The sequence below is a fragment of the Anticarsia gemmatalis genome, chromosome 2, assembly GCF_050436995.1.
Source record: "Anticarsia gemmatalis isolate Benzon Research Colony breed Stoneville strain chromosome 2, ilAntGemm2 primary, whole genome shotgun sequence".
Taxonomy (NCBI): Eukaryota; Metazoa; Arthropoda; class Insecta; order Lepidoptera; family Erebidae; genus Anticarsia; species Anticarsia gemmatalis.
In genome coordinates, this window is record NC_134746.1 from 2,663,424 (window position 1) to 2,680,713 (window position 17,290).

At 36.0% G+C, this 17,290-nt stretch overlaps 1 protein-coding gene across 1 annotated transcript; it reads right to left on the minus strand.

Moving 5' to 3' along the window:
- Positions 1-1,849: 1,849 nt before the first annotated feature.
- Positions 1,850-16,294, minus strand: LOC142979298 (solute carrier family 22 member 3-like). Its single transcript, XM_076124147.1, has 12 exons — positions 15,979-16,294; positions 14,118-14,350; positions 8,949-9,132; positions 8,484-8,613; positions 8,087-8,215; positions 7,546-7,738; positions 7,128-7,233; positions 6,519-6,754; positions 6,190-6,269; positions 5,773-5,948; positions 3,012-3,166; positions 1,850-2,664 (listed from the first exon to the last, which is right to left on the minus strand). Exons 1-12 carry the CDS (start codon positions 16,006-16,008, stop codon positions 2,604-2,606), a joined length of 1,713 nt encoding a protein of 570 aa, XP_075980262.1. The 5' UTR covers positions 16,009-16,294; the 3' UTR covers positions 1,850-2,603.
- Positions 16,295-17,290: the final 996 nt, after the last annotated feature.

The window sequence follows — 17,290 nt, forward strand, 5'->3', positions numbered from 1 at the left end:
ACGTAACTTAAAGATAGTTACTTACCAAGTAATGACTAATAATACATTAATAGAACAGAACATCAATGCTGTAATGCTTTTTGCAACTTACTGCGATTAAAATCGCACGTTGTAGCAAATATATCGATGTGGCTGAGTGGATGCAAGTACTCGGTGGTTACAACTGAACTTGTTGAGTAAATTAACAATTCAGGAAAGGTATTCAGCTTCTATTCGTGTTTTATAACCCATTACTGGCCCACTGCTGAGCAAATCGAGGGAGCAGTTAGGCCTTGTTAATATAAACTTAAAAAAAAAACTCACCTCATTTCTTTACTCAAACTGGCTAGTTCAGGGACCTTACACCAGAAGTTCTGCGGGGTCAGAACTAGGAACATTTGTACGAAGTACACCCAAGAGAAGCTGATGCCGAAGGGCATCATGGCCAAGAACAGCAGTTTCTGGTATAAGCCCATGTCGCCCACGTGGAATAACACCATCTCTAAGGCATCCGCGTCCAACTCTGTGTCGTCTACCCCTGAATATCTCCTTAATTGGTAATGCTGTAAACAATAAGTTTATTGCCTTTAACGTAGCTTAACGACTGTTATCTTAATTGACAACAACCGGGACTGACTTTTCACGTGCCCTCCGAAGCACGGAGACGCCCAGTTCAAATAGCACTAGGCGGTCATTCATCTATCGAATGACCACGCCAAAGTTTGCTTAACTCACAGATCGTTTACCAACCAGTGAGCACTGGCTATGGGCGCCTCGATAGCTTATTGATAAACAGCGCGATTTTCTATAGTCGGTACAACGTAATAATGTACTTGAAAAAAGTTTCATAGTACTTAAACACAGAGCTAAAATTAATGGTACTACTAATGACTCATCGATGTGAATAAAGTAATGGAAGTTTCTAAGGATCGTGCAAGTGGCGTTCTCTGGTCTCTGTCTATCCTTATGTGAAACAGGCGTGATTTCATATGTACGTATGTGTTACCAATTTATTAGTTGGATTTATTACCTCAATTCTTGCTTTTTGTGATGGAAGTACAGTTTACTTAATATTTATCAATGAAGTTCAAAGGGCTAATAGAAGGAGAGTCCTATCTTATGAAGATTGTATATTTAAACATACCTGAGACAAACTGACCGCTGACGCTTTTGTGTTCAGAGCTGTGCTTGACTTAATTACGTTAGATGACCTTTCTCTATTAAAATGATCCATATTTACGGAGAGGTTAAGTTTCAGAATATATTCAATTTAATATTTTATTTGGTCTTTCTGGCTGGCAGTTTGACTGGCTGGCTTATTCTCAACGGTAAATACAGTTCTTAAAGATGTAGACCATTAGAATGAAGACTCGATATCTCTAAGAATTGTGTAAATTATTCTAAGACAGACAGTAAACAATAGTTTTGACATTTCACAGCTGATCTCATGACAGTTTATGTGGAAGAAAGACGTGACAGTGATTGTGGTATTTTAATCATCAATTAAAAACCTGTTCAAAAAAAAAGGAGAACCGATTGCGTCGTCTAGTCGAAATAAATAATGCGTCTTGTTACGGATAATTGTGGATCAGTAGCTAGTTTAGAGAAATTATTATTCACTCATTTCTTCCCGCGACTTCGTCCGCGTGAAAGCATTTATAATAAAACACATTATAAATATTTATGTGTTAATCCATATTGAAAATTAACCAAATAAAAATCGCTTCAATAGTTTTGACGTGGTTGAGTAATCATTTCGCACATTTCGTATTTATTAATATTATAATATAATTAAGATTATTTCACCTACTATGTTTGATGGAAGGGTAAAATAAATACAAAACGTTAATCTTAAACTTTATTATGGCATGTCATTTGTATTGTACAATTAATTTATTAAGTATTTAAATTATTATGTCTAATTAATACCTACCTACATACGCAACAAATTGTTCCTAGCATCACAGTATTGCTTTCTTAAATCGTTAATTACAAAAATGTAATGTTAATAATCATTGAATAATTACATTCAAAGAAGAGGTGTACGATAAGCACCCACTATTCGCCATTTACAATGTGAATCTCATGTAATAGGTAAAAAGCTATTTTGCTTATACCCAGCACGTTACCGAACTGGGCTGTTATTGAGAAATAAATAAATAAGAAAGGGCAATAACACTTGAACTGACCCGGAATTGAACTTGACAACTCGTGATCAATAGTAGTTAATAGATGAATTAATGCATTTATAAATACTTAAATAGAGTAACCGGTTGTAAATAATACGCAAGTCAAATGGCTTTAAATAATTACGTACTATCTTGGCTTAACAACCATCACTAACCATATTAAAAAAGTGCCATGTACAGTCAAAAGCAAAGATATTATGTTTTCGTCACATTCTCAACATTCAGCATTTTTATCGGTGACGATATGAAATATACTTTATTAGTTAATAATAATTTTACAATCTCGAAATATTTTTTGCTTTTGACTGTTCACACATGTGTGTTGAACTCGAAAATACACTTTTATTCCTCTTCAACACAATTTACACTATTTATTTCATTGTTGTATAAAAACTTGATATTGTCGACTAGAAATGACTCTATCTTAACAACACATCAGACTGCTTCAGCTCGTGTTCTCTTCTTGTATGGACTTGCTTGATCGTCTTCAGGTTTTCTGAAAAGTAGACAACATTCATTCAGATTTTTATAATTAAGTCAGGCTCGGTTTCGCTTTTATTTATCTTTTAGGCATTTATTACCTCTAAAAAGCTACATGTATGTATATTTATACGGTTGTTTTAATGCCCTGTCAATCCTTTGTTTACTTACTAAAGATAAGCATTATCTATCAGTTTACCGTCACATCGCTTTCGATAGATAGCAATCTATCTGTAATCGTTGACAGAATATTGAAAATGGCGAATAATTTTTAATGAAACTATATATTTCCACGTCTGACAGGAGACTCTCTTACTTTGAATCGTTACTCTTGGCCTCATATGAGTATATTACTATACTAACCCGCATAACGACTGTTCCCTGATAATCTTCTCTCCATCAGCCACGGTCTGCGGCATCGGCTGTCCATTCGTCTCAGGCAGCGTCAGACTGATGCCGGCTCCGACCAGTGCCGTGAGACCCAGGATTAAGAGCGGTAGTAGCCACCAATAGCGTTCCTGAAACATGTTAAATTGTGTTTAAGGAACAACCTTTTCTAGTTATTACTTAAGTCCCTAAAAGATCTCTGGGTTTTATGTATTACCTCCATATTAATATCTATCTTTGGGACGATTGATAATGACTTCCGCGGTTTGGGTTGGGTCTAAGTTGTTACTGAGTTTTACTATTAAGTTATGGGTCAAACCAGAGTTGCTATCGAGTTTCACTGTCTACAATTTCTCAGTGATTGCCCGGCATTAGGAAGTTGAGGTCATTGATCGAAGTGCTTCAGAGAGCACGTAAAGCCGTCAAGCCTACACTTATGCGAAGACTCTCAATTCAAATAGCGTACGTTAGTACTAAGCGATTTAGCAACACAGACATCTCTGCCCAATAAGGTATCGTTTTACAGTGTATCATAATAATAATGTTACACATATTAGTCTAATGTTTGTACAGACATGACTTATTTGGTAACGTCTTATCTATTTAAGTTGCGATTAACACACGATTGCTAATAAGTGTCCTAATAAGTAATCTATTTAGCCGATGATCATGTTACGCAGGAGTAAGATCCTCAACTATTCCGCCTACAAATTCTGTATTTACTATTTAGAATTAAGATTTAATTCTTTTTTTAACGTAATATTGTGGATATTACTTGTCCTGTCCCGTCATAAGCGTATCTTCATATCTGTAGGTCGATTCACTACTACTATTGTCTACCGACAACCGGCTAGCAATCGACAAATTGTGTACGAAAATTAGCGTCTCTGCCGGGTTCGTAAGAACTATTTTGGTAGTAGGGGAACCTGTTGTACCTTGGCACTATGTGTACCTAGGCCACTGGGCTCGTTTTCAAATATTCGCGCGATACTAAATTCTACTGTTTACGGTATTCGATACGTCACTACAGACTATTCAATGTGCAGTTAGGTGTTATCGACGCTGAAACTTTTTTGTGTGAAAAAGTAAGTATTTCTAATATATTTTGAAGTCTAATAGTTTTAAAAGTTTTCTAATAGTCACTTAACTGTTATATGCTATCGGTTCTTTGATTTTACAAGTCTCAACACAATAAAAAACTTACGAGATACTTAACCTCTAAACTATATAAAATCACCGTTTTAGTGAAGTTGGAGTAGTGTTGTACCTCGGTCACTGTCGATCAGCTGTACCTTGGCCACTGGCCAAGGTACAACCTGGATGTTATACTTTGGCCAGGAGAATGTTTTATTAAATTATTTCACATTTACGTAATAATATTCCTAATTAAATATCTTTATTATTTCAGAAATCGATGCAAACATCACTTAAAAACTGGAAATGGCCTGAAAAAGAGGAGATTAAAACCCCGCAAAAAGTTAACAAGAACAGAGAAATTTATTATGTTCCAGAAATACAGAAGTACTCTGATTTCTACTAAATGCTTAAGGCTGAATAATATATCTACATTATTGATAGTGTTTTTATAATAGCTAGTCCAAATGACTGATTAAAATTTAAGAGAGAAATAATAATTTATATATAGGTAAAGATAATCTATACTAATCTAAACTAATATTATAAAGCTGAAGAGTTTGTTTGTTTGAACGCGCTAATCTCAGGAACTACTGGTCCGATTTGAAAAATTCTTTCAGTTTTAGATAGCCCATTTATCGAGGAAGGCTATAGGCTATATATCATCACGCTATGACCAATAGGAGCAGAGTACCAGTAAAAAATGTTACAAAAACGGGGAAAATTATGACCCATTCTTTCTTATGTGATGCAAGGGAAGTTGCGCGGGTCAGCTAGTTGTTTCAATATTTTGTTTTCCTTTGCTATGCTATATAGGTATATTGATTTCTTATATTATATTATGTGATATCGTCGCTGCGCCTGCCAAGTTCCACATGTGTCTTTTGTGAGATTTTGGAAAACTTTTTTTTATTTGGGACACAATATTCATTTTTTTTTAACATCAAAATACACATATGGAGTTTGGCAGGCGCAGCGATGTGATGTTACGAAACGGTGGCCAAAGTTAGTTGTTTTTGTTTAAATATTTTGTTTGAAAAGCATAAAAAAAGCTATGAATATTATTGTAATTTTTATCATTTTTAAATTTTGATCATTTGAGAATTTTTTAAATGTTTTGTTAAATACTGTATACTGTAATAATACTGTGTACTGTAATAAATCAAATAAAATGATTTTAGTTAAAAAACTTGATAATTTGCTTAAATTACCCCCAAATTTCAATGTGGCCTAGGTACAACGTACTACTGGCCTAGGTACATAGGGTATGTTGTACCTTGGCCACATTTCCCATTTTTTTTTAAATTTAAAAATATTATGTAAATATTAAATATACATTTCTGATATTTTTTTGGTGAGTACCCAAATAATTGACATTTCAAACTATGCAAATATGATTTGTGTGCTGCACGTCAAATCACAATAAAAAATATATTTCTAAAAAACCGGCCTAGGTACAACAGGTTCCCTTACATTTTAAATGTCAAACACTCGATACTCAACAGTACAGACTATATAGAATTGCGCCACAGTAGTAGTTGTGGTAGAAACTATTTTCTACAGGCAAGTTGTTACCGTTTTTCATATTTTTTGCTTCACTTACCGAATAAACAACGAACGGCGTAATGACCGTGGCGATGAACCCTGTCATGTGTAACGCAGACGAGCCTGAAGCTCTGAAGGGCGTCGGCAGTATCTCTGTGCTCCACTGTATGGCCGTCGTGTAGCACATGTTTATGAAGAACCGGGCTACTATGGCCAGGGTTGCCTGGGGCAGACCTGCGGGGGAAAATAGGTTCTGATTAGTATCCCAATTTTAAGCTCTTAACTCACAAATCAGTTCTTCAAGGAACCAGTTTTTTTTACCATATAGGTAATTAATGTTCACGAGGGCTCTCTTGAAATAAATAGTTACGTTGTTATTGGAGCCAGACTGGTATTTGTATTATTCAGTTCCAATAGTCATTGTAATGTAGTAATTTGATATGATTTGATAATGCATAATAAAGGTATACGTTACCTTTTGGCACAAATATTGCGATGAGTATGAAGATACCGGCCAAAGTCATTGGACCGAAAACAAGCTTTCTTCTACCCCACCTGCAATAGAATAAAAACAACTTTAGAAAACATATTTCAAAGTATTTTAATCTCTATTAGTTATTTTTGAAAAATAAAATTAACTAGATATGTTTGTACATAGATGCTGAATTGGGATTGGGAATAATCTCCATGAAGAACGTATTTTAGAATGAACAAGCGAAAGTTAACTTCAGTTTTCTTACAATCTAGAGTTGACATCTCAACTAGCAACGAAAAAGGGATAAAGAACAGTTTTCTTTTCCTTACCTATCAAGAACAACAGCCAGCAGCAATATAGCCGGTATCTCAGTAGCAGATGAAAAAGTGAAGGTGATGAAGAAGTCCATGCCGAAGGAGTCTGACAGCCTCACCAGCCCGTCGAAGACCAGCGCACAGCCGACGTAGACTATTACCATGCACACCATGGTCCTCCGTAGTGAGGAGCTCTTGAACAACGTGAAGAATGACTCCCGTTCTTCTAGCTTGGATTTGTTTGATGCTACCTGGTGAAAAGATAAATGCTGGTTAATATTTTCCTAGCGTCTTTGACGGCGGCAAATTTCATTGAAACTAGCCAACGGTACTAGACCTTTAGTGTGTCCATATGTGTGCTCCATTCGCAGGTACATTCCCCTATTCCACTACTGTTATAGCCCATTGGTATGGATAGCCGACACGACTATAGACAGATTTCAGGCGCAGGACCGACAGTTTTATGTGCACTCCGAGGCACAGAGAGCCACAAACCTTAAGTTTGTCACTCCGGGAAATTCATTAAGCACTTCTTGATAAAAATTACTTAGGATTAAATTTTTTGAAAGGCAGTCGGGTATGTTGATATTGAATATTGTAGCAGTTTGTTGTGCATGCACTTACAACAAAGTCTTCCATGAGATCATCAGGGATCTGAGTTCCGTTGACTGTTTCAAACCTCCTCAGCACTTTGACGGCTTCTTGAACACGACCACGAGTTATTAGCCACCTGGAACAGAAATCAATTAATTTTAAGTAAAAGTAAGAATGTTGACGATGATTAAGTTCCTTTCAAGTCAAAGTGAAAATGATAATGATGAAGAGATCAAAATTAGGAGCCTTTAATAACAATTACAATAAATAACATTTTAAAACACCAAAACACCGATATCTTTTTATTTTCCTGGTCTTCAAGGCCGCATCTAATTGAGCTTCAATTGATCCTAGCAAGAGTTACAATTTGGATATTTAGGACATCCACCAAAATCAATAAAGAGTGCATTTTGCAAGGCAAAAGCATTTAACAAAAGTGAATATTCACCTAGCACTCTCCGGCAGCAACCACGGAGCCAGTACCACAATGAACATGGGCGCTGAAGTGATCCACAGGAACTTGCGCCAGTCGGCCACGTAGTACGCTATCCACGGGAGAGACACGGCACCGGCTCCGAAGAACAGAGCTATAGACAAGTTGCCAACTAGGGTGCGGTATCGAGCTCCCACGTATTCTAGAACTGGAATAAATAATGGAGCTGTTTGATTGTATATATGAAAATATGGATACAGTCTAAAATAGAATTTCTGATAGGGATAGTAGCTTTTAAGACAAGGCTAGAAAGCACTTAAAGTACTGAGGCTGCCATGTTTTACAGTTTTGAAGAGTTTCGGTATTAAAATGTCTTCTTTTACGAAATTACTCTTTATCTTCAATTGTTATTTTAATGGAAACATATATACAAATACGAACGTAAGTCATAGCTAGCTTAACGCATGGAATACTCCCTCTTAAACAAGTCTACTACAAAAGATTAACATACGGTAATAGATGGAGACAAGAGGTTTATCCCAGAAGATTAACTTACCTAATATATATACGATCATGAAGCAGTTATCAAGCGCCATGCCGACGAGGAACCTGCAGAACACGAAGTCCCACACACCAGTAGTGAAGATAGTCGCCACTCCGCCGATACCGCCGATCAAATTAGCACCTGCAATGATGAGCCTAGTGTAGAGTATCGCAATTTTCTACCATTGGTAGTATCGAGTATGTATCAAGAGTTTGACATAATATTGTCGATATCTAGCTTATTGTCGATAGGACTAGGAAAAATCTTGTTTAATTAAATGCCTTACATTCTAGTCCGTGGTTTATACAAAAGATAAACCAGCTCTTGATCTAGTTACACAGTGTCCCTTTCGAGTCTAGTGGGCTTCTTGTGTTGAGAAACGTATGTTTAGTTATTTGTCTTTACGTACCCATTAGCGCAGGTACTCTGCCAAACTTGTCAGCGATCCATCCTAAAATGACGCCTCCTGTCAGGGATCCGGCAAAGAATATTGACTGCGCAGTCGGCACATAGCTAGCTGAATCACAGACCCAACCTCTCTGTAAACAACGGAGCAATAAGTTACATAAGAACCGTTTAAGAACAACAGCATGATACATTGCTATATATTTTATAGAGATGCTAGTAAGAAACTAGAATATAAGAAGAAGTCGTAAAATGTTAGCAAATGGACATCCATTACATAATAGTTGTTCACTTGAAAGAAAGATCGTAATTATCAGTATCTTATACTTTACCAACAAGCAAAGGATACAATACTTGTCGCGCAGTTTGACTTAAGGCAACCGGGTCTTTTGGTTTAATAAAAGGAAAATTTCTCTATCGAATAAGATGTTACAGCTAAATAAGAATATAGTAATTAAAGAGGACTTACCTCAGTAACAACAGTCTCATAAGGTATATCAGTAAAGTCGAACTCCCAGCCGTGCTGACACGGCACCATGGGCGTGCCAGCCACCGGCGGAGTGAGGCTCTCCAGTACTCGCGTCCAGTTTGTGTCGAACGTCATGCATTTGTCCCAATCTCCTGTGATGGCTCCAGGGGCTGATAGATTTCGTCTGAAAGGAACATAAGACCAGCTATAGTTCTGGAAGAGGACCGGTAGACCCAACGAAAAGTTTGTACTCTCCAAGGTACTAAAAGCTAAGATCCAATTTTGTAAAATTACTGAAACATTCTGGAGAGAAATCCCAAGGAAAAAACAACCTTACATAAAATGACTGGATTATGCTGTCATTTATTAGTCCTCATCAACTTGATATAATATTGTCTTAAAATCGAGCTGATTCCAGGATATTGAGATTAACAGTGAAATACAATCAAGACGAGACGAGATCAATCATCGAGTTATTTTTGCTCAGGTAAAACTTGGTAAAAACCGCATAAAAATTTCAGTACAATGTGAGTTTATTGCGAGTAAACAGACATACCTACCCGTGAGGGGACTTTATTTTATTATGTAGAGATGAAAGAAAAACATGCATCCATGAAATTTTATGTTGTTTGTGAAAACAAAACAATTCAGTCACATTGTTTATACAACAACAACAGCTGTTGCAGTTCATTGCCCTTAGTTACATGTTCTTACTTTGGGTGATAGATTAGTTAGTGAGTCAGTAAGGTTAGTAAAATTGGAGCATCTGGTCACGCGGGTCAATGACCGGAACAGCTGTTGTAGTACTCGCGTTAATTGTTACTTAACTGGCTTGTTTTTAAAGATTAATGCGATCTATTTAACTGATGGATAAGTATTTAGTATGTATACTTAATTAACAATTAAGGGCCAATTTGAAAAGTAAAACTCATATTTGACGGTCTCGATTGCGCAGTGGTTATGGTTGCCACGCCGTAACAAGTGCGCCGGGAGGTCTTGCGTTCGATTTTTTATTTATTTTTTAACCCATATCTGTCCCACTACAGGGCAAGGATCTTCTCCCAATGGGAAGGGATTAGGCCTTGAGCCCGCTGGCCGCAAGCTGACCAAGTGCGGGTTGGGGACTTTGCATGCCCTCAATAAATGTATTAAACAAATTTTAGGCCTAAAATTTGTTTAATACATTTATTATTGAAGGAAAACATCATGAGGAAACCTTTCCTTCACCGTTAGAGCAAGTGATAATTATTTCTAATACACACTTCGAAAAGTCATTGGTGTGTTGTCTCGGGTTCGAACCTGCAACCACTTGCGTGAGAGGTGCGAATTTCGTTTGAAAACAAAAATTTGATGAATTTATGTATCTAAGTAATCAGTATTATATAACGCTAAGTACCTAAATATGAACGAAACTTTTCATTCATATACCTAATCCGATTATATTATCAACTACTTAATTGTTGAACAATTTCGTTATCGCTCCCAATCAGCATGTAAAAAATCCGATTCACTTGTTATTGACAATTAAGATAGGCCAACGACCACGAGGTCACGAAACGTTTTGAACTAATTTTAATCGTTACTAATTTCTGCTCGAGATTTCACCTGTGTGAAAAGATTTCCCCCGAATAATGGTATACGCTTGTACTATATACGAAATCTTATCAAAATCCGTTTTGAGTGATGCGTTACAAATATCCATTCAAGCAATTAAAATTTGGACTTTTTAATATTCGTAAAATTAGTTGAAAAACAACGTTTGATCACGAGGGCTCGGGTTCTACTCCCGGGTCGGGTAAAGTGCTATAAAGTTTTTCTAGTTTCTATTTGAATATTCGCAGTAGTAGCCCGGAGATTGGTCCGGTTTATGGCAATAGTCTTGTCCCCTACTACATGGGTACATTTTAAGTTTTCATACATCTATACCATCAGGTATTACACGATAGTAAAGAAGGAAAACAAATATGAAAATTGCAGAATGATTTTCACGCCTTTGTTATTATCACACAACCTTCGGTTTTTAGATCGCTTGAAGAAAATATCGTAATATCAGTAGATATCCATATTTATTGATCTGAGATCTATGACGTAGAGATAAGTCTTCCGGTACTTTACTAACATAAAATCACGCCTTTTTTTCCTATAGGGGTAAACAGAGACGAAAGAATGACACTTGCTACGATCCCTACGAACTTCCCTGGCGTCTTTCACATTCATACATCTTGACTAACAGTGCCGCAGGTTACGAGTACTACGCACTTAATCTTTTTGCAAAACCTCAACATGATTTTATTTTATGTAATTGTTCAGAATTTGTGTGCAGGGATTTGAAAAAAGATTATTTCTTATTTTCTTATATGCTTTTTTTTTTTTAAAAGACAATGCCCGCACTATGAATTTTTTTTGTGTCGCGGGGAATTTTACAAACACACAAATAACGGATGCAAAATACAACCGGATCCGAAATAACTATTTGTGGATCGCACAAAGAGTTATACCGTTTGGTATTCGAACCCACGAACTCTCGACGCATTGGTGGTAGAGTGGTGACCATAACCCTTGCGTCGAGATATAAGTTTAGAATCATCATATTTTACATTCATTGCTCAGTAGTAGGACAATGTTATAGTATTTAAGGCTAACTGCTGCCAGCGCGTCTCAGTTACAGATAAATAGGTCATCGATCCAGCACACTTGGCACCCTTTCAAATACAGCCACAGACCTTTTAGACTTGCTGGCTTCAACACAACGTTTTCCTTTATTGTCGCAGTAACTACATAATGTACAGTCGGCAACAAAAAGTGTTACACCCCAGCCCAAGATTGAAGTTTATAATATTAAATTATTGTAGTGAAATAAAATCCACAACGTTGATTTTCGTTTTAAAGAACATTCTAATGTAGTTATATTTTGATACATTCAAAGTTTTGTCAAAATTAGTGAGCCACTTGCTTGACCATTACACTTTCCTTGTTCGCAGGTAACCTTCGCCGAAACATCAGGCAGTTGTAGGTAAAATGCATATTAGCAAAAGTTTGATAGTTAATCACTGGAATTTGCAAACCCATAGTTATATGTATAATAGAATACGGGAATTAACGCGAACACGCATTTTACCTTAATGTTTCGCAATCGGTTAGCTCACAGAATAGGGACACGGTTAGTGTAGTGTGTGGTGGCGGTTGGAAAAATCAAAATATGAGGGTGGATGGACATTCGTCCACCTCATATACACGAAGTCCTGTCATCGCTGCTCCAGTCAGCCTGGGACCACGGCGAGTGCAACCTGCGCCGAAACGTTAGGCATTTTAAGGTAAAATGCGTGTTCGCGTTAATTCCCGTATTCTATTAGACATTAAACATGCAACGCGAGAGTTTAAAAGTTATGAACCCATAGTTATGACTGAAGCCATTAAAGTAAGTGTTCCCTTTATAAAATATTTGATAAATTCAAATTCAAATTCAAAATATCCTTTATTTCGTAAACTTTTTACAAAGTATTTGAAATAGTCACGTATTTGTATTTTTTTTGTCCGTTTCGGAAAAGCTGGTTGCTCGTGAGAAGAAACGGCAAGAAACTCACGGCTTGCTCTTTTAAAATGTCAATTTGCTTGATACAAGATGATTATATTATTTATTTATTTATATCGCTCTTTTTCTTGAAATGTGTTATATTTTTATGTACATAAATTAGGTTTTCATATATATATTGACCTGCCACCGTCAATATATTTATCTCCTTAAATTTTTCCCTTAGTGAATGTCTACTGCCTAAGTTATAAATTGCACGAATAGCCCTCTTCTGCAGCACAAAGATGGTTTGGATGTCGGCAGCGTTACCCCAGAGCAAAATTCCATAAGACATGACACTATGGAAGTAACTGAAGTATACTAACCTAGCTGTTTCAATGTCAGTGAGTTGGCGAATTTTTCTGACCGCAAAGGCTGCAGAACTAAGTCTATTCGACAATTGTGATATATGTGGACCCCACTGTAACTTCGAATCTATTGTAACGCCTAGCAATTTGGCTGTGTCCACAAGGTCCAGCTCATCTTCCTTAATCTTTATCAAAGTTTTCACTGGTTTGACATTAGGTGTTACAAATTTTATGCATTTAGTTTTTTGCTCGTTAATACACATTGAGCTCGAAAGAAAACAATCGTAGGTGGTTTAAATGTTTTCATTCATAAAACAGATTAATCTGTCATATAGCCTAACCGTTGTCACGCCAACTTTTACTTTTTCTTATTTTGTAAATAGTCGATTACAATAGCTTCGAAAAGCATCTTAAGGTAATCAATAGGATTATGAGTATCTAATTATTATTTATTGTTCCGGTTCATGTTCAGTTTAGGTCTTTTCAATTCGTGCTCAGCGCTATGAGCTTAAACTCTGAACATGAACCTCTAATAAGTTAGTTAAGAATTATTGATCCTCAATTTTAGCGCAACGATGCCACACACAAACATAGAGATACACGTCAAGCCTAAAACTTTAGTTTGCTTGACTAATAACAAATGTTACAAAATATGTCATTACATACATGATTGTTCGTGACAGTACATTGAGATTAATTTTTATTGCCTCATCAAGTTCACACGCTTGAAACACGCGCTGTTAATTTGTTTTCATTAAAACCTTTGTTATTACGAGATATTGTGACGTTTAATATCCACTCAAGAACATGGACAAGTAACTCTTGAGATAGGATTAGTAGTCTCAAGTAGTATATGACTTGTCTATTGCGAGGTATAAAGTTTGATTGCCGTGTTGGATAAACGGCAAGAGATTTGTAACAAGGGGTCTTGGATGCGATTCCTAAGGCAGGCAAAGTGCTATCGGGTTTTTTTTAATACATATTGGAACGTTTGTACAGAAGCCCATAGATTTATGAAGTCAGTATATGACGCCCTTCGCCCCCATTAAATTGGGACTGTATTGGCGATCCGTTGAGAGAAAAAGTGTTTTTTTTTTAATGAGAATTATGAGTGTATTTTACGTATAATAATGTTTTGGGAATAACATAGTTAATGGCGAAACGAGGATGTATTTCATGCACCTCCGGGTTTATAAGGCGTATTACGTACATGATGTCATAATACAGGCTAAAGCACTTAAGATAACACACTCAACTAAATATCATTAGTAGTATATCAGTCAAACTCACCTCAACTCCATACTCAAATTGGCGAGCTCAGGCACTCGACACCAGTAGTTCTGCGGTGCCACAGCAATGAACATCTGGACGAAGTACACCCACGCGTAGAAGAAGCCAAAGGGCAGCATTCCGATGAACAGCAGCTTCTGATACAAACCCATCTCTCCCACGTGAGAGAGCACTGATTCTATCATGTCAGTGTCATTTTCCAACTCTGGTTGTAGCTTTTCTCTCACATCCATCTGGGAAGAATTTGAAGATGATCGTCATTTGTTTTCGAGAAGATTATGATGGACGGAAGATGTAAGGGTATGTTAAGAAGGTGTTTTTTTTTATATTTTTGGACAACTCACACACGGTCATCTGATTCCAAACTAAGCAGAGCTTGTACTATGGTAACCAGACAACTGATAAACATACTTATATACTTCTAAATACATACTTATATAGATAAATTAACATCCAGGCTCAGAACAAATACTCGTACACACATATTTGTCCCGGGTGGGACACGCCACACGTGGCACTACGGTTATTGCGGCGAGGTGACCGCTTAAACCACTGCGCCAAACGTGCAGTATAACCATGTTATTGCTGTTATAGTGACTGTTTGAAGACTGGAGAAAAATAGTCGTTGTAGTCCAATAGCTCAGTAGAGAGTCTGGGCATTCACGGACCAGCCGCAGTCAGCTGTATAAACCCGCGGGTCAGTGGTATTCTATAATCTAAAATTTGTATACATACAGCCAGCCGCGAACATTGCATACAATGCTCTCTACTTAGTTGTCAGACTATTTTGACTCATTGAAGACTTTGGAAGATAAATATCCTAATTACTTAGTATTTCTACTATTTTGAGACAGTGCATATTCGGCGTTTTTGTAACTCTTAACAAAAATAGAGTCCTGTTAAATAAAAACCATGAAGTAAGTAATAAGTATGTTAATATTGTTATTGTGACTTTAGCATAAAAGAAAACACCTCCAAGAAGACTTGCAAATAATATGACGAGCCGCAAGTAAATAATTAAATAACACGCCTACGTTCCACTAAGATTTTTACATAATATTTGTTATCAATGACCGATGACCGACGCGACCTTAACATAATATTCGGAGAATATCATTTTTAATATTACAAAAAAATAATCTTATCGAATGGTGAAAAATATTGTAATATAATATGAATTAAACTAACAACTACTAGTGCTTTTAGCAAACGTAAAATACAAAAAAATGGGAAACAAACCATTCACTTTCTTTTCTTTTTAATTTAGATTTAAAAAAAAATACATTTAAAATCTGTAGAACATTGTACATTGAAACCATTGACCTATTAAACTATCCTGTACACTGTTACGCATAGCATAAATATTTGCAAAAGCAACATAAACAATGAGAATTCTATGCATAGGTATTTAAAATATTATTATTGTAGAAAAACCGCAAAGAATTAATAATACTAAAAGGTGTTTAACATGTATCTAATGTAAAAGTGTCACAAAATACAAGAGTACGAACTCTGCATACTAAAAATAAATTATTCACGCGAACTGTACCGTGTACACGGAAAATACGACAGTTTATTTACTTCGAAACACATGATCGAGACGTGTTTTGTGAATAAAACTATCAAACTGCTTACTTTAAGGAATAGACAGATAGACTAAGGATCTTTAGACAATTTAATAAATGTTTTGTAAGACAAAAATCGGCTTTGAAATATATTGTAAGTCATTTCGTTGGGAGTATATTTTGGCACGGTGTCAAGAAACAAAACACCGCGTCATATTCGCTCCAAACGTAACACGACCTCGTATTTGCAAGGAATATATTCTACAATAACCTAAATATTAAAATGTAGTACTCACTTGATCTTCAGTTTGTTTTTGCTTGCTCATCGTGCACGTGTCCAAAGAGCCTTTTCAAAAAACACTTGTGTATTGTTAAAAGTATCGAAACGAAATGATAAGATTTAGTCACGTATCTATATATAAACGTCTGTAGTGTGACTTTTATGTCCCACTGTTCGATGTTCGATTCCCATAAAGTGTGAAATGATTTAAAGACTTGTACATAATATTACGGTGAAGCAAAACGTGTTATCATGAACGGATATAAGCGACTGACATCAACATATGGTTTAACGCAAACTGAGTGAACCGCTTTAGTAGTGTTCTAGACCTTGCACGAGTAACCATGGGCGAAAAGTAACTATAGTTTATTTATAAAAATGTATACGGAAAGAGATTAATTCTTTAAGCGTTGTGTACAGTGTCAAGTTCAAGAGATGTATGCCTGTACGCGTCCGTCCGTCGGCTAACGTAACGGTAATACTGCTTATAAAAACACCATGCCATTGAGATGGGACCTGTTTTATCATTATTTATTATAATAAGTGGTAATGTATGTATTGAATAGATTGTATTCAAACTACCAGTAATAGTGTTTAATAGAGTTCTAAGGGTTTAACACTTGGGTAGGAGCGTTTAAAAATCTCGGTTTACGGATTTAACCTGTCTTAATTTGTCATAATGTGATGTTTTTTAGACCAGTGTGGTGTTGTTTTGATAGCATCAAAAGGGTTGGAAGTGGGATATATAGATTTGATTATGTAATAGCTGTGTTTTTAAATGAAGTCAGAGTGACAAAGGAGTTATTCATTTGATTCAGGTTCCTATAATATTAATGAATTAAAAGTAGAGTAAAACCGACTTTTGACTATTGGAAACCAGCATCTTGAGTTACAGTGTAAACACTTAAACAGTAATCGTGGGATGTTTATACATTTTAGTACAGTGTAAACTCGTACAACATTTCTTACAAGATGTAATAATTATATTTTATCATATAACCAAAAGCCGGCTTTACATTAAATTACATAATTTTAAAGGTAGAGCCACTGGGAAGAACCGGTAAGGAATATTTTTTATTTTTTTCCTGTGGTGGAAAGGTTCAGGGTCGGCCTAAATATTTGTTATCAACAGATTCTTATCAGTGCTGTGTTTACTTTATTGGTATGAAAACGACAATTCTAAAATTCTTGTGCAATATAGGAAAAGAGTAAGTAATAAATAAGTTAGTATGCTAAAATAAGATTATGTACTAATAAAGTTCGCTTTGTGAGTATATGCGCCCGTTGTTTGTTTGTTTGTTAATTTCAAACTTACTTTGACATACACA